At 40.7% G+C, this 20,535-nt stretch overlaps 1 protein-coding gene across 1 annotated transcript in view; it reads left to right on the top strand.

The window, feature by feature from the left end:
• Positions 1 to 20,535, top strand: part of LOC149321946 (dedicator of cytokinesis protein 2-like) — a 348,354-nt gene that overhangs the window by 232,688 nt on the left and 95,131 nt on the right. Inside the window, exons 27-29 of the mRNA XM_089520310.1 lie at positions 5,657 to 5,735; positions 16,687 to 16,787; positions 16,878 to 16,936. Of these exons, the coding sequence (XP_089376436.1) occupies positions 5,657 to 5,735; positions 16,687 to 16,787; positions 16,878 to 16,936 (239 nt within the window). The remainder of the gene's footprint in view (positions 1 to 5,656; positions 5,736 to 16,686; positions 16,788 to 16,877; positions 16,937 to 20,535) is intronic.

Genomic DNA, 20,535 nt, shown 5'->3' with positions numbered 1-20,535 from the left:
TTTTAAAAATATTTTTTAAAAATATAAATTCCAAAAACCAAACCTTGATTTTGCTGTTTCATATATGGGACGGTATTTTACTATGCCATTGTATTTAATGGGACTTGAACATCCATGGATTTTGTTATCCACAGGGAATCCTGGAACCCAACCCCAGGGTATCAAGGGCCCACTGTAATTTCTGTGCATACATCTTAGAAAACATCTGACTCTTGGCACCTGCATCTGCTGAAGCCTGGCTGTTTTGGCCAGAGCCTTTTTAACATTCTGAGCCAAAGAAGAACTGGAAGTGGTACCTAATGGAAGCCAATATTGTATACAGCATTGGTGGACAACTGTGAAAGGTTAGGGGGTCATATCAGCTTCCTAGGAGATCATGGAGGGTTGCACTCTGCAAAACTTTTGTTTTGCTACACCCTCTAGAGAGTGTGGGTGTCCTTTTCACAATGTTTTATGTCCCATTGGGCCCTTTTAGGATGGGGGGAGCCTTTTTTAAAATAACAGAAAGTTAGCATAAGGTCACTTTCGGTTCACTTCCTTTTTCAAAAAATAAAAATAAAAAAAATTGGCCCAAAGGGGCCAAAAACATGTCAAAAATCCCCATGCCTTTGAGGACATTTGGGAGCAAAGATTATTTTTGATCCCTTGGGACGGCATGCAGCCTATGTGAAGCACCTTGCCTACCCCGATATAAACAGAGGACTGCTAGTGCAGTGGATTTTCTCAAGGTGTATTCCTGCAAACAACTTCATGTACTTTCTCAAATTCTGCTTTGGAGGGTTCCACCTGGGATCCACTGTTCTGAGATGGGAGATGGATTAATCCCTGCTTGATTCCACAACTAGAATTTCTACCAGTGAAAAATGTCTCTCTCTCTGTCCAGGACAGGACAGGACAGGACTCTTACACCTTTAATATTTATCTAAAATGAGGTGTGTGTGTGTGTGTGTGTGTGTGTGTGTGTGTATTTTTCAAGAATAGCTTGCATGACAAGTTACACCTGGTGAAATCTCCCCTTTTGCTAAAGATCTAAAACGTGGCTGCCCGACTGCGTGGGCTGGCCGCTTTGCCGCCGGGAACCGGCGCAGCTCCCTGGCCCCAACTTCCTGGTTGGGGCCGTCCTCCACCCTGATTGGTGAGCTGGGCAGAAGGGCCTGCCCCTTCCGCCCGTGCCACTCTGTAGGGGCGAAGGAAGCCTCTATGGTGAGGCTTCAGTCCTTCAGGGAAGCTCATTGGTTGGGCTGCCCTGGAGGAGGAGCCTCACCATGGGGTGAGGAGGCAGAGCCTTGGCCTATTTAAGGGTCATGTGACCAGGCCCTGCAGCCATTTTCAGCTCGGCTCTCCCACCCACCCACCGCTTGGGTGCTTGGGGTTTTCTGTCACAACTTGGGGTGGCAGCATAGGCCAGGATCTGGTTGGTTTGGTTACCAGGGCTATGGAGCACTGGTTTGGGAGTCAATAGGGACCCAGGGGCGAGCTGGGCATGCGTTGTGGCCACTGTGGGGGCCACAACATGGTTAAGCCACCCGGTGACTAGGGGCTTGGAGAACAAGAGAGCGCCTGGTGTGATGGCGGCTAGTTGGCGTTCCTTAGCCCCTAGGTCATCCCAACGCCTGGCGGTCACCAGGTATGCTGCTTATCGATTAACCGTGGGGTTATTCGATGCTTCAGATCCTGACCTTATGCCTTGTGCCAACCCTTCTGTTCTGGTTTGCTGTTGCTAATAAAGTTGTGGCCTTTCATCCTACTTGGTTTCATGTGGTTTTTAGTGCTGGCCTCCCAGGCAAAACCCCTATCATATTTTGCACCTGGCTACTTTAGTGCTACCTTGGGGTATAGGTGATCATTTGTTCTGGTGTCAAATTTCCTCCAGCTGGAGAGCTCAAATGTTTGGGAAGACTGTGGTAATATATTCAAACCTCTCCCACATGAGGATTAAAGGGGCTATCCACATAGGCCAAAAGATGTATTTCAACCCCTCCCCCCAGCCTCACATCTTCCTTTCAGATGATGCAGACCAATACCCCTAGACCAGGATTAGGCAGACTGGATACTGATCCAACAGTCTTGGTACAATCCTGGCTCAAAGAGGCCATTTTTGTTGTTAACCACCCTTGGGTCGATCTTGACCCAAGGCAATTCTGTGGATGAGACATTTCCAAGACTCCCTGTCCTTCACTGCACTGCTTAATTCCTGCAAACATATACCCATTACTTCCTTAATGGAGTCTATCCACCTAGCATCATCTCTTTCTACATCACTCTACCTTTCCTAGCATTATTGCTAGAGACCATAGCATGGGTCAAAAAGACCTGCTGTTTTGCTTTTTAGGAAACTCCACAGCAACACTCAGCAGACTGGAAAGCTCTGTGTGCCCCTTACCTTCCTCTACCTTTTGCGACTAGTGCAAAGACTCACATCATAGCCTCTGACATGAAAAGGGAGCACCTGGCCACTTGGGAGTAGCTATGTGTCCTGTTTCCATGACAAAGGCCTTGATGGTGGTCTTCTCAGTAGATGATACAGTGGCGGAAATAAGGAGCATGAGACTTTTGCAGGTCCATGGCAGTGGTGAGCGGGCTTGTAAACACTTGCCCATCCCCATTCCACCCTTCGGGCTGACCTGAGTCAGGATAGCACAGGCTTGGCCCATCTACTCAGCCCACATGAATAGTATTGAGTGTCCTATAGTACAGTTATAAAGGAAAAAAGGACTTATGGGTTCCTAGGACTGAAGCCTAAATTTTATTGCAGGTGAATCTAAAAATGCTAAGAAGTTGAAGAACTCTCTCACTTTCCATATAGATATAAACTCTTAATGGGTCATAGCTGGAAAGCTATAAAATTAAACCAACATTTAGTTTCACATAGTTGTAAATGGGATGGAATGAAGCAAATCACTGAAAAGGCAGGACAGAATGGATTCCACGTAGAGTTCCCCCCCCCCCAAGAGCAATATTGAAGTGAAAGCACCTATTCACTTTACAACAGATGATATGACATTAAAAGTTTCATAAGGAAGAATTTTTCCCTACGAAGAAAACAGTCCATTCAAATTAAATCACTTCATCATTCTGATGGCTACATGACAAGTCTTGCCAAAGTTCATACATCAGACATCTGTGCCTCTGAAAAATTTCACGTTCGTAATGGGCTGTCATTTGAGTGTCTAATTTCATTTTGTAGTGTATTCCCTTTGTCAATTGTTAGATTGTGTGATGTTTGTCAAACTAAGCCTATCACTCTTTTCTGAAATGTGACCTTTTTACCATTCTTGCCATCGTCTCTTTGTTTGTCAAGGTTCCCCACAATATACTGGACACAGAGGAAGAAAATATGCATCATAATCCTTCCAGTGTTGTATAGGTTACTCTCTGAGGAAGTAAACTGAAACCTATGAAAGCTCATACTGCCAACTTCTTTGTGTCAGATAGTCTCAAGAGTGCTACAAGATCTCTCTTGATATGTTACTCTCTTTATATGTTCCAAATTTATTCTGCTTGTAGTTTTCAGCTGTCATATGTTTGATCTCACAGTATAAAAGGGACTAGATTGGGTTGTAGTTGGAAAAACCATTTGTGTGTCTGGAACATCTGAATCAGTTTTAATATTGTTATTAGTTGCTTTAGTTAGACAAACATTACTATTATTGGCACTTTTGTCAACTGATATTTCTTCAATGATTTCAAGGGTTGGGTGGATACAGCTCACATTTGACCTTACCAGGCCTTTTGTTTTGGATGCTACTTTTTTAAAGGTCCTATTAGTATGTAATAAGCCATTCTCAAAGTTGTCCAAATATCTCATTTCAGTCCAAGTTAATGGGTTTATCTCTGCTGTAATTGTCTTTCTATTATCTTTCTTCTCACAGATTTCAAAGGGGGGCTCTTTTATTGAGCACACATTTAAAAGATATTGCTTTAGTTTTTCCAGTCTAGTTATTATTTCTGTTTGTGTAGTCTGGGATAGACCTGAAAATGATTCAATTAGGTCCTCTTCCTCTTTGGTAATTGCAAGACTTGAAAGGTGAGATGATTCAATAGCATTAAAAGGTATACTATCTTAGGGCGGAAAATTGAAATGCACAGATATAGGATGGGGGACACCTGGCTGTAGAAGACTACATATGAAAGGGACTCAGCCAAATCCTCAAGGTCTAGCAAATTCCTCACTTGCCTTGAAGACAATTTCATTGCCCAAAAGGTGGTAGAGGCAAAAAGAGGTCAGCTATTTTAGACCTGGTCCTAACCAACAGGGATGACCTAGTTAATGGGGTGCAAGTGGTGGGATCATTAGGTGGGAGTGATCATGTTCTCCTGGAGTTTGTTAATGGAAAAACACAGAGTTTAGGGAAAATGAAGCAAAAAAACTGTACTTTTATTGGAACAATATGTTGAATACTAAAATAAGGGTTAAAACCTGCTGTGAGGCTTGATCTGGCTCGTAAGCCACACTTAGTAAGTTAATAAGCAGAGCTGGGCTTGGAAACTGTAATTCCCAAAATATCCCTCCGTCAGTGCAGTGACTGTAACACAAAACACTATCATACTGCCCCTTGATCAGTTCTATTATAGTGAAGTCTGCATTTTGAAAAGACAATGTGTCCTTAGGTACTAATTGTGTAGTAACTTTCTCTGTGTGGATATTTTACAAATGTCAATGGGGGGCGGTGAAATTGCAGAGTGGCTAATGTTTATGAACATGAATAAATTATATTATGTTTTCTTTATTGAAAGATAATGCCCATGGTCCAACTTTGGAAGGCATACAAAAATGCTTCCAAATCTTTTCTCACTGCTATGCCTAGCATTGTATTGTCGGCTGCTCCCCAGTTTCCTGTAAGGGTCAGGCACAACTTTTCCCCCCAGAAGATCAGAACCAGACAGCACCTATTTATATGATGACTGCCTTAAATTATTGGCTTAATGAGCTGCCATGTCTTTTCCAGGAAAGCAGAGTAGCAGCACTTGTTCCAGTTCTGATAGTCATGTTTATCTCTTCTGTAATTATAGTAAGCAGTGTTGTTTACATGTTATGTACATTGTACAAACAGTGGCTATGCTAATTTAAACTATATCTCATATAGGTAGTTGGTAAATAATTGGTAAATAAATAGAATCATTTCATAACTGTATGGTAAACTAGTAAATAAATAGGATACGTTCATAGCTGTGTGCATTTCATATTGCTAGACATTAGGTAGGCAGCTATTGCTAATGAGCTAAGAGTGGATCTAAATAATTGAAGACAATATTTCTGCCTGGTTGATCAATTAAACAAAACCTATAATCTTTTACAAATATGTGTATAGCAGTATCTTGGGAAACAACTTATAATATAAAAAAAATATTCTGCTGTATTCACATGAACAAATAATTGTGCAGCAGACTTAAAAGACAAGGTCCTATTTTCTGTGGTGAGTACTAATTAGAACATATTGCATAAAGGAGACTAAAAAAATATTTGCCCTATTAATGTGCTATTAATTATATAAGTATATGTTGTTGCCAATATGTATTCTGACTTATTATCCATGGTTTATTTTTTGATCTCATATTTGAAATGATAAAATCTCATTGTGCATATGGATTACTTTTAAACCTCTCTCTCTCTCTCTTTCTCTCGCCTTCTTCTTCTTCTCCTTCTTCTCTTTAGAGTGTTCCTGAGAGCCATCAACAAATTTTCTGAGACTATGAACCAAAAGTTTCTGGAAAACATGGACTTTGAAGAACAAGTGAGTGGTTGTTTGATTTTATTTGCCATTTATTATAGTGCTACAAAAACAAATAGTAGTAATAGTTGTACTAGCGTAAGTAATAAAAATGTGGGCTGCTGTACTCCAAATAAGGACAAAATTGGACTGGTAAATAAGAGGGACTGAAATCTAAAATTAATGTAGCAAATCAATTCAAGTTGTTTTGCTGCTAGAAGACTCCATCTCCATGGACTGAAACCCTATATGCAGTCACACACCCACCCACCCCCATTCACGGCCTTAAGACTCACAGTTTTGATTATACATGAGAGCAGTTCCTGCTACAGAGAGGAGGAGGAGAGAGATCTATAGCAGAGGCGGAGTTGATTGAGCTCACTGCCGCAAATTATTAAAACATCAGGGGCTTTAACGGTATTTTCTGGAGGATTTTTTTTAGGAGGAAGCCCACAGTCCTGTTCCAGTAATTTCCTAAGACTTTTCAGTATGGACACTGACGGAACCACGGCAGTCACCTGCAACACTTGTGAGATGTTTGTCTTCTTGCCTACAGAAGTGGAGAACTTCACATGTCCCAAGTGCAAGTTGGTAGCCCTCTTAGAGGAGAAAGTGCAGCAGTTGGAGTCCAGAGTAGCTACACTTCAGCATATTAGGGAGCAAGAGGATTTCCTGGACACAACAGAACTAACAATCCTGGACGAGTACCATGCAGAGGAAGATGCTGGTGTGGAGGAGGTCACTTCACATACACAGGAGGCAGACAGCTGGAGGAATGTCACACAGAGAAGTATGCCAAGAAGGGATTGTTCACGGAGCTTGCAGATAGAGAATTGATTCGAAGATCTTTTCCTGATCAAGGAGGACAAAGAAGAGCAGCATGGACAGACTTCAGGGACAGAGCAGGCAAGCCTGAGAGTCCCACCCAAGGGAACAGTCACTGCTAAGCCTCGGAGGAGGCATGTGGTCGAAGTGGGGGACTCCTTGCTGAGGGGTACAGAAGCAGTGATTTGTAGGCCTGACAAGATGTCTTGAGGGGTGTGTTGTCTCCCAGGGGCAAAGATCCGTGATGTGACATAGAGGCTGACAAGACTGGTCAAGCCTACTGACCAATATCCCTTCCTTTTGGTCCACGTGGGAACCAATGATACTGCAAGACACAGCCCGCAGAACATCAAAAGGGATTACGAGGCGCTTGGTAGGAAGTTAAAAGGAATGGATGCACAGGTTGTCATCTCGTCTCTTCTGCCAGTTGAAGGGCACGGTCCAGGAAGGGAGAGGAAAATAGCGGATGTGAACAACTGGCTTCGCAGATGGTGCCGCCGAGAACGATTTGGATTCTTTGATCATGGGCTGCGGTTCCATGAGGAGGGACTTCTTGCAATGGATGGGTTGCATCTCATGACAGTTGGAAGAAATGTTTTTTGCCAACAGTCTCAAGAACTTGACCAGGAGGGCTTTAAACTGAGTTCCGTGGGGAAGGGAGACAATATTGAGGAAGGCGAAAGGGATGGCGAAAATAGTCAAACTGACATAGAGGAAACAAGAAAAAAAGTGCAAGGACCCAACAGTGGGAGGCAAAAAAACTTGCACAGGCAGCAAGTAAAAGGGACCCATGGTCTGCGATGTCTCTACACTAATGCACAGAGCATGGGAAATAAGCAAGATGAACTTGAACTCCTAGTACAACAAAGCAAATATGATATAATAGGCATCACTGAAACCTGGTGGGATGAGTCTCATGATTGGAATGTGGAAATAGAGGGGTATAACCTTTTTAAGAGAAATAGGCCAAACAGGAAAGGAAGAGGAATAGCACTATATGTCAGAGATAGTTACACCAGTGAAGAGATCCAGGACATCAATCATGGAAGCCAGGTGGAGAGCATCTGGATAAGAATCAAAGGGGAGGGAAACAACAAGGATGTTACGGTGGGAGTCTACTACAGACCCCCAAGTCAGACTGAGGAACTGGATGATATTTTTCTAGAACAGATGACCACACATTCAGAAAAGAGCGATGTAGTAGTGATGGGTGACTTCAACTATCCTGATATTTGCTGGAAGTCAAACTCAGCAAAATCGTCAAGGTCTAGCAAATTCCTCACTTGCCTGGAAGACAATTTCATGGTCCAAAAGGTGGAAGAGGCAACAAGGGGGTCTGCTATTTTAGATCTGATCCTAACCAACAAGGATGACTTGGTTAATGGGGTGCAAGTGGTGGGATCATTAGGTGGAAGTGACCATGTTCTCCTGGAATTTGTTATACAATGGAAAGGAAAAGCCAGTCATAGTCAGACACGCCTTCTAGACTTTATGAGAGTGGATTTCAGTAAACATAGAGAAGTATTGAGGGTGATCCCGTGGTCAGAAGTACTAAAAGATAAGGGAGTTCAGGACGGATGGGAGTTTCTCAAAAGGGAGATACTGAAGGCACAATTTCAAACAGTTCCAGTGAGAAAGAAAAATGGGGGGTGTCTCAAGAAACCAGGATGGATGACTAAGGAACTTTCAACTCAGCTAAGTTTGAAACGGAACATGTATAAGGAATGGAAAAAGGGGGAAATCACAAAAAAGGAATTCAAAGAAATAGCAGGCATGTGTAGAAGTAAAGTCAGAAAAGCTAAAGCGCAGAATGAACTCAGGCTTGCTAGAGAGGTTAAAAAGAATAAAAAGGGCTTTTTTGGATATGTCCGCAGCAAAAGGAAGAAGAAGGAAATGGTAGGGCCACTGCGTGGAAAAGATGGCAAAATGCTAACAGGGGACAGAGAAAAGGCAGAATTACTCAACACCTTCTTTGCCTCAGTCTTCTCAGAAAAAGAAAAGGGTGCTCAATCTGAGGATAATGGAGCAGAGGACAGATTAGAGGAATTTCAGTACAGAATAAGTAAAGAGATAGTAGAGGAATACCTTGTTAATGTAAATGAATATAAGTCTCCAGGACCAGATGAATTACATCCAAGGGTACTAAAAGAACTGGCAAATGTAATATCGGAGCCATTGGCAATCATATTTGAAAACTCCAGGAAAACAAGAGAAGTCCCAGCAGACTGGAGGAGGGCAAACATTGTTCCCATCTTCAAAAAGGGGAAAAAAGAGGATCCCAACAATTATTGTCCAGTTAGTCTGACATCAATAGCAGGAAAGATTCTAGAGCAGATCATTAAACAGAGAGTCTGTGAACATCTAGAAGGCAATGCCATAATCACAAAAAGTCAACATGGGTTTCAGAGAAACAAGTCATGCCAGACAAATCTAATCTCTTTCTTTGATAAAATTACCAGCTTGGTAGATGAAGGGAATGCTGTAGATATAGTATATCTTGATTTCAGTAAGGCCTTTGACAAGGTTTCCCATGACATTCTTGCAAACAAGCTTGTAAAATGTGGGCTAGACAAAGTAACTGTTACATGGATTTGTAATTGGTTGACTGGACGAACCCAAAGGGTGCTCAACAATGGCTCCTTTTCATCCTGGAGGGAAGTGACCAGTGGGGTCCCACAGGCCTCTGTCCTGGGCCCAGTGCTATTCAACATTTTTATCAATGACTTGGATGATAGAATTGGGAGCATACTTATCAAATTTGTAGATGACACCAAATTAGGAGGAATAGCTATTGCTCCAGAGGACAGGATCAACATTCAAAATGACCTGAATAGACTAGAAAGCTGGGTCAAAGCTAACAAAATGAAATTCAACACGGAGAAATGTAAGGTACTGCACTTAGGGCAGAAAAGTAAAATGCACAGATATAGGATGTGTGACACCTGGCTGAATGAAACTACATGTAAAAGGGATCTTGGAGTCCAAGTAGACCACAAGTTCAACATGAGTGAACAGTGCGATGCGGCAGCTAAAAAGGCCAATGCAATTTTGGGCTCCATCAATAAAAGTATAGTATCTAGATCAAGAGAAGTAATAGTGCCACTGTATTCTCCTTTGGTTAGGCCCCACCTGGAATATTGTGTCCAGTTCTGAGCACCACAATTTAAAAAGGATGTTGAGAAACTGGAGCGTGTCCAAAGGAGGGTGACTAAAATGGTGAAATGTCTGGAAACCATGCCCTATGAGGAACGACTCAGGGAGCTGGTGTTGTTTAGCCTGGAGAAGAGAAGGTTAAGAGGGGATATGATAACCCTGTTTAAATATTTGAAAGGATGTCATATTGAGCAGGGAGCAAGCTTGTTTTCTGCTGCTCCAGAGAACAGGACCTGGAACAATGGATGCAAGCTACAGGAAAAGAGATTCCACCTCAACATTAGGAAGAACTTCCTGCCAGTAAGGGCTGTTCGACAGTGGAACACACTCCCTTGGAGTGTAGTGGAGTCTCCTTCCTTGGAGGTCATTAAGGAGAGGCTAGATGGTCATCTGTCGGGGATGCTTTGATTTGCATTTCCTGCATGGCAGGGGGTTGGGCTGGATGGCCCATGCGGTCTCTTCCAACTATGATTCTAGGTTAAAGCCAAAAAGTCTCGGAGGCACCAAGGCACCTCTTGCCTTTTTCTCCCCATCTTATCCCTGGGATGCCCAAGAAGTGGATCGGGGAGGAGAAGGGGCATGGTGCCAATTAAAGGGACAGGAGGGTGGGAAGAAAAAAGAGTGTGCACCCCTGCTCCTCTTCTCCCACTTAGCCTTCCCTTTAACTGGCTTCTGAATGATGGGTGGAGTTATTCACAATTTTTTCATTTTCACAAGGGTCAAATTCCCCTAACCACCGCGAATATGGAGGGAGGGCTGTATACTAATTCATACATCTTTCTTTCTTTTGGAACATGGGAAGTTTCAGGCATGTGTTATTTATTTATTTATTTATTTATTTATTTATTTATTTATTTAGAGTTGTGAATGTTTGATAGATATGCTTAGTTGTGTACAGGATGGGGCTTCTATAACTTTAATCCTGACCAGATCATGGAGTGGGATGAACAAAACCCATTATTAGCTCTATTCAGAGTACTTCCAGTGAAATCATTGGGACATAATGAACATTAATATATTAAGTATTGTCGATTTTAGTGGGTCTATGGTAGGTAGAACCAATATTGGATTCAACACAATATGTGTAGAACAGGCAGGCAAAATACAGCCTCTAGGGCCATTTTTGTAGCCCTAGGGCAGTGATGGTGAACCTTTTACAGACCGAGTGCCCAAACTGCAACCCAGACCCCACTTATTTATTGCAAAGTGCCACATCTCTCTGGCTTTCTAGTAAGAAACTCTGGCAAACTCTGTGCTAGGGCGACAGCATGTGTGCCCACAGAGAGGGCTCTGAGTGCCACCTCTGGCACGCGTGCTATAGGTTCGCCATCACTGCCCTAGGGCCTTTGCAGCCCTAGCATCTCTTTCTGCCCCAATCCCCACCAGCCATGCCTTCTGGGAAACATGGGGACATTTTCATCATGTTTTTGACTCTGCCATTTTAGGTCCAGCAAAGGCCTTTTTCTGAAACGGAAAGTGAACAGGAAGTGAATTCCCATCACATCCTGTTGCTAGAGGATGTTTGGGGAAATTTAGGAACAAAACAGTGCATTTATTTATTTATTACCAGTGGATGGGTTGAGTGTTGCAGCCCTTCAAAGTCTGCTGGGAAGCTAGTGTGGCCCTTTAAAGATAATAATTTACCAATACAAATAAAGTAGCAGGGTTGTAGTAGAGAGAGCATGAGATATATCCAAATTGCAAAATGTTTTTCTATCCATGCTGCTGGGAGGAAGCCTGAGAGACAGTAACATTTGACACCCTTGCAGAGTAGTCCATTTTTGTTACACATTTCCCTGGTATTTTTAAGAAAGAAAATGCAGTTCATGGACCATGAACCTAACTGTTCAGAGGGGAACTAGGGCTTCTTTCAGGTGGGTGAGTTTTGATAGCAAAAACACTCAGAAAGGGAAAGGTTGACCCTTCCTTGCCTGGTGTCACATGTGCAGTAAATCTTTTATGACCTACATTTACATTCTCATTTCCCAGGGCAAGGGGAAATCTCCTTATCACTTCAACTTCAGGGTTGTTAAACAGTGCTTTACAGTGCTGCAGTGAAATTCATGTTTGCACATGTACCGTGCTGTCTATTGACAGACTGCACCAGACCCTGTTGGGTATTGGAGAAGAGACTGGATTGGACTGGCTGACAACTGGAACAGCAGTGTTGGATCTCCCTGAGAGACACTAGTAGGACTGGAGTGTTGGGGAAAAGCTCAGTACACCCACAGCTCAGTTAGTGCAGCCCTGACTGGTTGCACTGAACAATTATTCTCCCTAGACAGTGGCTTTCCTAGGGATCCTGGGGTTCTGCTCTGACCCCTGCCACCAGCTGAGACCAGTCAAGAGAGAGCCAAGGCACCAAGGAAGGGGAGACAGGTGTGGGCCCACTTGCCTCTCCTTCCCCGAAGCTTTGTCTTCTTTGGCCTAGATAGCCAGGTCAGACACTGGCAACAGCATCCACACACAGTGGGAAGAGGGCCCAACTGGGTGTCACCCCTCCTCTTAGGTGTAGTCCGCATCCCCCTCACCTTCCAAGTGGCACCAGTGTCCCTAGATAATGGAAGGGGCAAATGATCTACTAGTCTTTCCAAACAACGTGGATTGTCCACTCTGAGAGATATCTAAGCCAGCTCAGAGACTTTGCCCTGTTTCTGAACCCAGACTATTATTTTGTATGCCCCCACCCCCCATGTTGGTTTTGATTCCCTGGCTTCTGACTGATGCCTTGGGTCTTGACCTCTGCTCTTTAGTTCTCCAAGTGAATCAGTACACAATGGTTTCTCTTTACTGTAAGAGAATGTGGGAAAAGGCAACTTTAAACTATATTTGGCTTCCAGTACTATAGAGCAGTGCTACTAAATGTGGTGGTTTTTGGACTAGTGCCAGTCTGTGAACCAGAGAGTCTCAAGGAAAGATGCAGTTGTAGGCAGTGGGCACAAGTGTGATGCCCCCCAATTTTTCAACTTCTTTTAAAATATTCCAGTTCCTCTCTCCTCCTCTCACTTTCCCCTTTTGTCTTAAAATTATTTCATTTGTTCCAAATTCAGTTCAAACTGCAAAAGTAGTTTGCACTCAACTCAGCAGTGGGAGAGGAGGGGAGGGATGGAATCTTGCCCTTTCCAGTAGTCTCAGACAAAAGCAAACTGCTGCCACATCTCTTAGTTCAGTTCTTCCTCATTAATAACTTTTTCCGTCTTGACCACAGTCTGATGCTGATTGATCACAAGTGTCCCACTTTTCATCTGTGAACTGTTGGAGGGTATGGTGTTCCAGTAGTATGCTATGTGTGTGAATTAACATCACATTCTCCCCCTTTTTGTTTTCTTTGACTTAATGTCTGTGTTCATGTCTGCACATGCTGATGCATGTAAATTTAGTGTTTCAGAAAGACTAGGGCCGCTGCCACACTGCAGAATTAATGCAGTTTGACACCACTTTAACTGCCATGGCTCCATTCTGAGATTTATATTTTGTTGTGATACTGGAGGTCTCTGAGAGAGAAGGCTAAATATCTCAAAAGAATATACAGATCCCTGAATTCTGTAGCATTGAACCATGGCAGTTACCTTTAACAACTTCCAAGAAAACAACATTGTATCAACTGAGTTTCCTTCCTCTCAGTAATGAATAACTTTTCCTGTTGCTGAATTTTTTGAAAATATCCCCGAATGCAGTTTTTCTCCCCTCAGTCCTGCTTTTCCTGTCCTCCACTTTTACTTGTGATATATGCCAGCTGTATCTACATTAGTATTTGCAAAAGGGGTATTGTAGCAAAGGAATATTGCAGAACCTTTGGGGCTAACCGAGAGAAAGAAAGAAGTTGGTAGCATAAGAATTCAGTTACTTCCTCAGCTGTAGGTCTGAAGTTTACAAGAGCTTATGCTACCAACTTCTTTCTTTCTCTATATAGTCTCAAAGGTGCTGCAATACCCCTTTCACTATAGGAGAAAATGCAAAAATAAAAATAAAGTATGAAAAAGAGGAAGCTTGCAGTACTTGTTATTTTCTTTCTGATTCTCTGAATATCCCACACCCCTCTTGGAGACTTGTTTTTGGAAAGGTATAGATTCCAACTGCAGGAGGGGTGCTTAGAATATACATGCAATCTCTAATAGAATCTCTCTCAATGTTTCTTTCAGCCCTCCCTCCTGTCCATCTGCCTTGGTCCAGGCCTCGGAGGTTGAGAGGAACTGCTGGACCTCTTACCCTTTCCCGTCACCACTCCCTTCTCCTTCTGTGTCTTGTCTTTTTAGATTGTAAGCCTGAGGGCAGGGAACCGTCTAACTAAAAAAATTGCATGTACAGCGCTGTGTAAATTTACAGCGCTTCATAAATAAAGGTTAATAATAATAATAATAATAATTTTTGTTTTTAAAAAAAGTTGGTTCAATCCTATTCTTTCCCTCCTTTTTTATAAGAAGGAAAGCAGCAGAATTCACTGTGCTCAATGAGACTGCAGCAGTGTTTCCCTAACTGTTGGTGAATGTGTATCCATAAACAAAGCCTTCCCCTATTTCCAAGTGGATTTAAGGCTTGGGGAAACATGCCAGACTGAATGGATGCTGTTGGAGCTGGATGTGTTGCCGCTTAATGACACAGCAATGGCGGAATGGGCATTCCAAAAGGGCACATGGGTAGGCCCATCTGCTGACTCAGAGGGAGGACTTTTTCTGAATGGTCAGAAGCTAATTCCTTCTCTGTGCCGCTTCTGGATCAGATGCTTACACAAAGGGAGCAATTAGAACAGTGCCGTATGCCATTCAAATGCTATTTGTTGTCTAACAATAAATCTGTAAAGCTGATTGTCCAAACATACAGTTATTATAGAGCTGAAATAGCCCTAACATTTAAAAATGACATTGGCTGACAGGTGAACAAAGCAGTGCAGTTTTCTTTAAGGAGTGTGCTTGTGCTTGAGTGTTCATTGTTTTCTAGCATGCAGGGAGAAATCAGGTTTACTTTCCCCATAAATAAGAATTTGTATCCAAAACCTGATTAATTTTGTCAGATTTCTTCACACCAAGCTATAATGTTATATATGACCCCTCTTTTCGATAGTATCAGTCAATTTATGTTTTGATTCTTCTGCAAGTTTGTTTTATAAATAGTGATGGGTGGGTGACCCTTCCACAGATTATACTGTTTCAGGATTCAGTTTGAGCTATGATATGAATATAAATGAGACTTGTTGCAATTATGCTAAGTTTAAGGACTGGAAAAATACCAAAAAAAATGTTATCCTGTTCCCCTTCTATGTAACTTGGAAGGTCACTTGTGAGAAGCACAACTATAAAGATAAGCTGAAGCAATCTGTACCTACGCAGTGGTAGCATAGGCACACAGAGTCAAGGAAACCAAAGTGCATAGATCTCTGTGCACATAGATTTCCCTAGATCCTGGGACGTTTATACATATAACACTCTGTAAACATAGATGCCAATCCTATATGTAGAAAGCAGCAGTGGTGCCATAGAAGCTTTATATCACTGGTGACAAGGCAGCGATATGGCCCCACAACTTTCTTCATACCTCAAATGAGTAACATATGATCAGTGGGTCATCGCATTTAGCTGAATAAAAGAGACATCAAATATACTTCTGATCTGGCATATAGCAAATAAATTAGTCTGTAGGAAGACATAGGAGTTTAATCACACGAGGGAAAATGGGAGTTTAAACGATGATTAACCTGTGAAAATTGCACAATTGACATTAAAATGTGCTTAAAATGACATTAACGCAAGTGCCACTATCCCACGAAGAACCAGGGAATAACCAGGCAAGAAACAGCAAAAAGTCATTCACAGGAAAATTCTGTGAATGAGTTACTGTTGTTTCTTGCCTGGTTATTCATGGAATAATGGCACTTTAATCACATTTCGTCTCAATGTCATGTGAAAACCATTTGCGCAATTGTGTACAATTGCGGGTTAATCACGGGTTATTCATAGGATAATACCACTTTGCACATGTCATGTGAAAACCATTCATGCAATTTTGGGTTAATCACTATTTATACTTCCAATTTTCCCCTGTGTGATAAACTCCATATAGTGTCAACTAATTTAACCAAGTTCATAAACCCAATAAACATTAAATGCTTAAATTACCAAAATATTTTTTAAAAAGTCTTCTTAGAATGGATTTGTTTTTCATGGAAGAAATCCATGTTTCTTCTTTTTCATCATCATAATCATCAACATATTCATTTCTTACGCACCCAAGGATCAAGAAGGGGAACAAGTGTCAAATACAACACATAACACAGTAACATTTACTCTTGCTATCTGTCACTAAGAAAGAACCGTTGTGGTTAAGATATGTGAATTCTGACACTTTAAATTTGATTTTAAAGACATTTCTGGGCTCTTTCACTAAATTAGGTAAATTACATTCTATTCCCACATTGCCATTAAAGTGTTTTGTTTTGTTTTGTTTTTGGTTCACCTCACTAAAGGAAGGAGGGCAACATATATTTCAGTTCATTTCCAGTCGCCATGAGAATTAGGCCATCAGAATTCAGGACCATGAAATGTTAAGGAGAAATACAAGGGAATAACTTGACACCAGTTCAGATTACCATTGGGCATATTTTACATATTTTGATTTTTCCAAATCAAAAATATTTTTTTCCTTCCCAACAAGCTATGTTTAATTTATAATTCAATAGAATTAAACAAGTTGTTTGAATCTCAGGGAATTATGATTCACCTGGGCTATGCAGCATTTCACAGACTGTGCTGTAAGTTGTGGTTTATTGTTATTAGCTAATGGACCCCATATGAATTTCCTGATGCTACTGAGGGAATGCAAGGCAGCAAGTATAAAAAGAAACACACTTGTCTTATTCTAATTGCGATGTAATAACAATGTACAACTTTGCATATGATTAAAATCTTGCAGAGGCTTCCTCTCATTGCCTTTTAAATTATTTAGATTCTACCTAATTTCACATTACAGCTATTCAGTCTTCTGTCTTATGTTCAATTTACAGCTGTGGAACAACTATTTTCATCTTGCAGTGGCTTTTATCACCCAGGATTCCTTGCAACTTGAACAGTTCTCTCATGCCAAGTGCCTTAAGATCCTGAACAAGTAAGTCTCCCTGAAAATCATTTGAAAGCTGTCTTCTCATTTATGCAATAAAACTGTGATAAAGATAGTGTTTTCTATATTCCTGTACAGATATGGAGACATGCGCCGTTTAATTGGCTTTGCCATTCGTGACATGTGGTACAAACTGGGTAAGTAAGCACAATCAGAAAAACAGATGCTTGCTGCACAATGTTTCTATTTGAGGAACATTTCTATTGTAATGAAACATTATCTTTGGTTTATTGTTGTGTTACTATATGATTGCATCCTTGTTTGCAGTTTGTATGGAGAGTGAAGAGAAATATGCCTGACATAACAGCTTCAGATCTGTCAGTCTTCTGACAGTGTTGTTCAGTCTTCTGTTCAGTTTTGTTATGGAGCTGAAACTTGAGAAAAGGAAAAGGAGAAAGGAAAAAAGACTAGTTTGGTAGGGGATAAATTAGTAACAGGAAACATTCCATTTGTAGTGAAAGCAAGGACAGCCTGTGATCTGAGCAGGATAATCCTGGGTTTAACACACAATGGCAGCTTCAAACTAGGAAAGTATTAGGAAAATGTAAAGTGAACAAAAATACTGTGCTACAACTCTTGGCAGCCAACTTCTTTCTTTCAGTCTCAAAGATGCTAAAAGATCTCTGTACATACAGATTTAAAACACATTTTAATGAATTAATTAAATTTAATTAAATAAATAAATGTGTTAAATTAAATAAAGCATATTTTTAAAATAATAAAAGCAAAGCTTTTTCCATTTACACAACAAAGCTGTTATCAAGGTAATGTTTTATTCTGAATCCAAGGCCTGCTTGAATAAAAAAAGGTCCTACTGCAGATTGGTTTAGCTGTATTTCATTTCAACCTATGTTGTGAGCCATCTTCTATATTTAAAGAAAGGTGTAAGTCAGAAATGACTTGAAGGCACGCAATAACATCAAGGACATGAATAGAATAGAAGACTACTTTTTGGGTGTTGGTTTTCAAAGAGGACCCTACTGTCTGAAAACTTGATTTCACTTTGCATGTGAAAGGATTTATTATTCAATGCAAATACCTATAGCTGTTACTATGTATTCACATTTATTGGTACCTAACCATTGTTGAGAATCCTACCTTTGAAAAGTAGTTAGCTATTGTTATAATTCCAAGGTACATTCAGATCAATGAAGTGAAATCCGTGAAAGCTCATGGTAAAATAAACCAATTGTTCTTAATGGTTCCACTCCCCCTGCTTTCCCTTCTATACTGAAACAGACTAATACCAAGATCTTTTGGGGAAAATATTTTTAAGAATACACTTTATTTTCTTATTTTACAAAAATGCCTATACAATTAATTTTTAGTTACTTTTTAAAGAAGGAATACTAGCCACTATAAAACACACTTTCCTGCCACGTACTGCATTGCTGCATTGACGCAAACACACATTGCTCAGTGTGATCCAGCACTTAAACCATGGGATATTCATTCTCCACCAGTTAGTGAGGACACAGAGACACCTAGATTGAAAGTGTTAATTTTATTTATAATTTTATCTCATTTTCACATTAGAATTCCATTTTTTGCTATATTCATCATACATGTGACATTCAGAAGGACTGATGAGTTCTAGTCATAAGCAGATGAAGCATATAGATTCCCAGTCACCCTCAGAATTATAGAATTGTTGGATGTTCAGTCTGTGCAGGAATGAAATGGGCTGAAGGATGAGCTGGTGGAAAAAAAACCTAAGTTTGCTTCAATTCAGTTACTTCAAATTCAACAGGAATTCAACTGTGAGCTGAACCTGACTATAATTATAATTTGTGGTAGGTGTTTTCTGGCTGGTCCATTTATTTCTCACAATATGTGTGCAAAATAAGCTGTCACAAAATTAAGCAAGTGCTTGAAACAACAATATAATACCAGTGTTCCCCTTTTCATCCCTGGGCTCCACTTACAGTACTTGAAAGCTAAGAAGCTGCCAAGAATAAAGAATAAAAAGAGAGCAAAAGTGAACTGTACTGAAAATGCCAGTCTATATTACCAGTGCAATCCTATGCATGCCTGTTCAGAGTAAACACTGGTACTTTCAAAGAAATTTGCTCCCAGATACATTTGCACACAGTTTAATGCCCAGGGTGCATTCCTGAGAGTCTCGCCATTTCTAATTTTGCTTACTCAGTAAAAGCCTTTTGTTTTCAAACATATCCATTTGCTTCTGTGCAGATTGAAAATCATCTTTTTTAGGACTAGAACTGGTAATGGAATAAATAAACATTATTTTTAATTTTTATAGCTTTTTCTTCATTGTTGTTACTATTTTTACATCCAGATGGGATTGTACTTTTATTTCAGTTAGTTTTTTAATAAGATACTAAAATAAAAGATGTTTTGGTTAGAAATTACTAATGTTTTCTGCTGAGATTAAAGCAACAACCACAATGAAAATTGTGAAAGCAGCTGTTCAATCTCCAACTGAAATGAGAAAGAACAAGATTCTTTTTCCACACACATTTTAAAACTACTAAAGTATATATTGAGATGACAGTGGCTTTATGATGATAGAGGGGAAGCACCAATTCAATATGCATCATACACATTTGTCTCGGTGGGAATGGCTGTTTATTTAAGACATTTTTCTTTCACATTGCCAGCTTCAATAGTTATAACTACTTATACTATTCCTGGTTTTCTACAATTGATAAATTTATGTTTAGCTACATTTCAGTTTGGTCATATTCCTCTTGATGCTGCATGCAGTCGAAGGAAATAAAATTTCCCACACTTAAAAAAATGGTTTAAAGGAGCTAGGTAAGGAGGGAGGGGAGAGAAACCAGGATGAGGACCACAGAGTCAGTTAGGGTACATATAAATTTTTCCCTTTTCATAATCCCTTCCCAGTGATCTAGACTTGAGTCAATTGACTTATATTCAAATCACACTTGAGTCACTTTGGTGACTCAACTTGTACCTGACTCAGCAATAAATGAGGTCTTGACTGAACTCGAGACTTGTATATTTTTAATGATCAACTTGCTGACCTAACTTCATCCGGAAATAACAGGTCTACTCAGCAGCCTGTCCCTGCTGCACGTTGGAAAAGCTTTAGAAGAAAGATCCTTCTACCTCAAGCTCCCCCTCCCATCTCTGTTTTTCCTGTTAAAGTTGACTCCCAGACTTAAGATACAGCTTGAGACTTACTTGCAAGGACGTGAGACTTGGAATTAAATACTTGAATACATCACTGCCCCTTCCACACTGTGCTGTTGACATTCATAGTAGGAAGGTGTGATAAGGAGGAGGCAGTGGGTATGTGTAATGTATCTGAGCATCTAAGACAGTCCTTGCTAATGTTTCCTCTTTCACAAGTATACAGCTCTGGACAAGCAGGAAATTGAGATCTTGGGTTCCCTCACACTACACAGTTAGGTTATAGCAACATCCTATGTAATCCTGGGATTTATAGTTTAAGGAGGAGGACTTTAGAATTCTCAGCCTGAGAGCAACTTTGATGTCTCTGACAAAACTACAAAGCCAAAGTTTCCATAGGGTGCAGCCATTGCAGTTAAAGCAGGATCAAAGTACTATAACAGTCTAATGTGAAATGTTCCCTTGAAAAAAAAAGTGCTGCCATTTAGTTGCATTACAGCATGTCTCCTCCAGTTTATAATACAACAAATCAAAGTAGCCCACAACTTCTTTTCCCCTTTTCATCTACCTTCTCTAACACATTAGGCATTATTTAGCACTGCCAGAGGAAGTCTATTAA

This window comes from Sceloporus occidentalis, unplaced genomic scaffold, assembly GCF_023333645.1.
Source record: "Sceloporus occidentalis isolate IW3139 unplaced genomic scaffold, rSceOcc1.0.p SCAF_1, whole genome shotgun sequence".
Classification (NCBI taxonomy): domain Eukaryota; kingdom Metazoa; phylum Chordata; class Lepidosauria; order Squamata; family Phrynosomatidae; genus Sceloporus; species Sceloporus occidentalis.
This window is presented reverse-complemented; position numbering and strand designations above follow the sequence as displayed.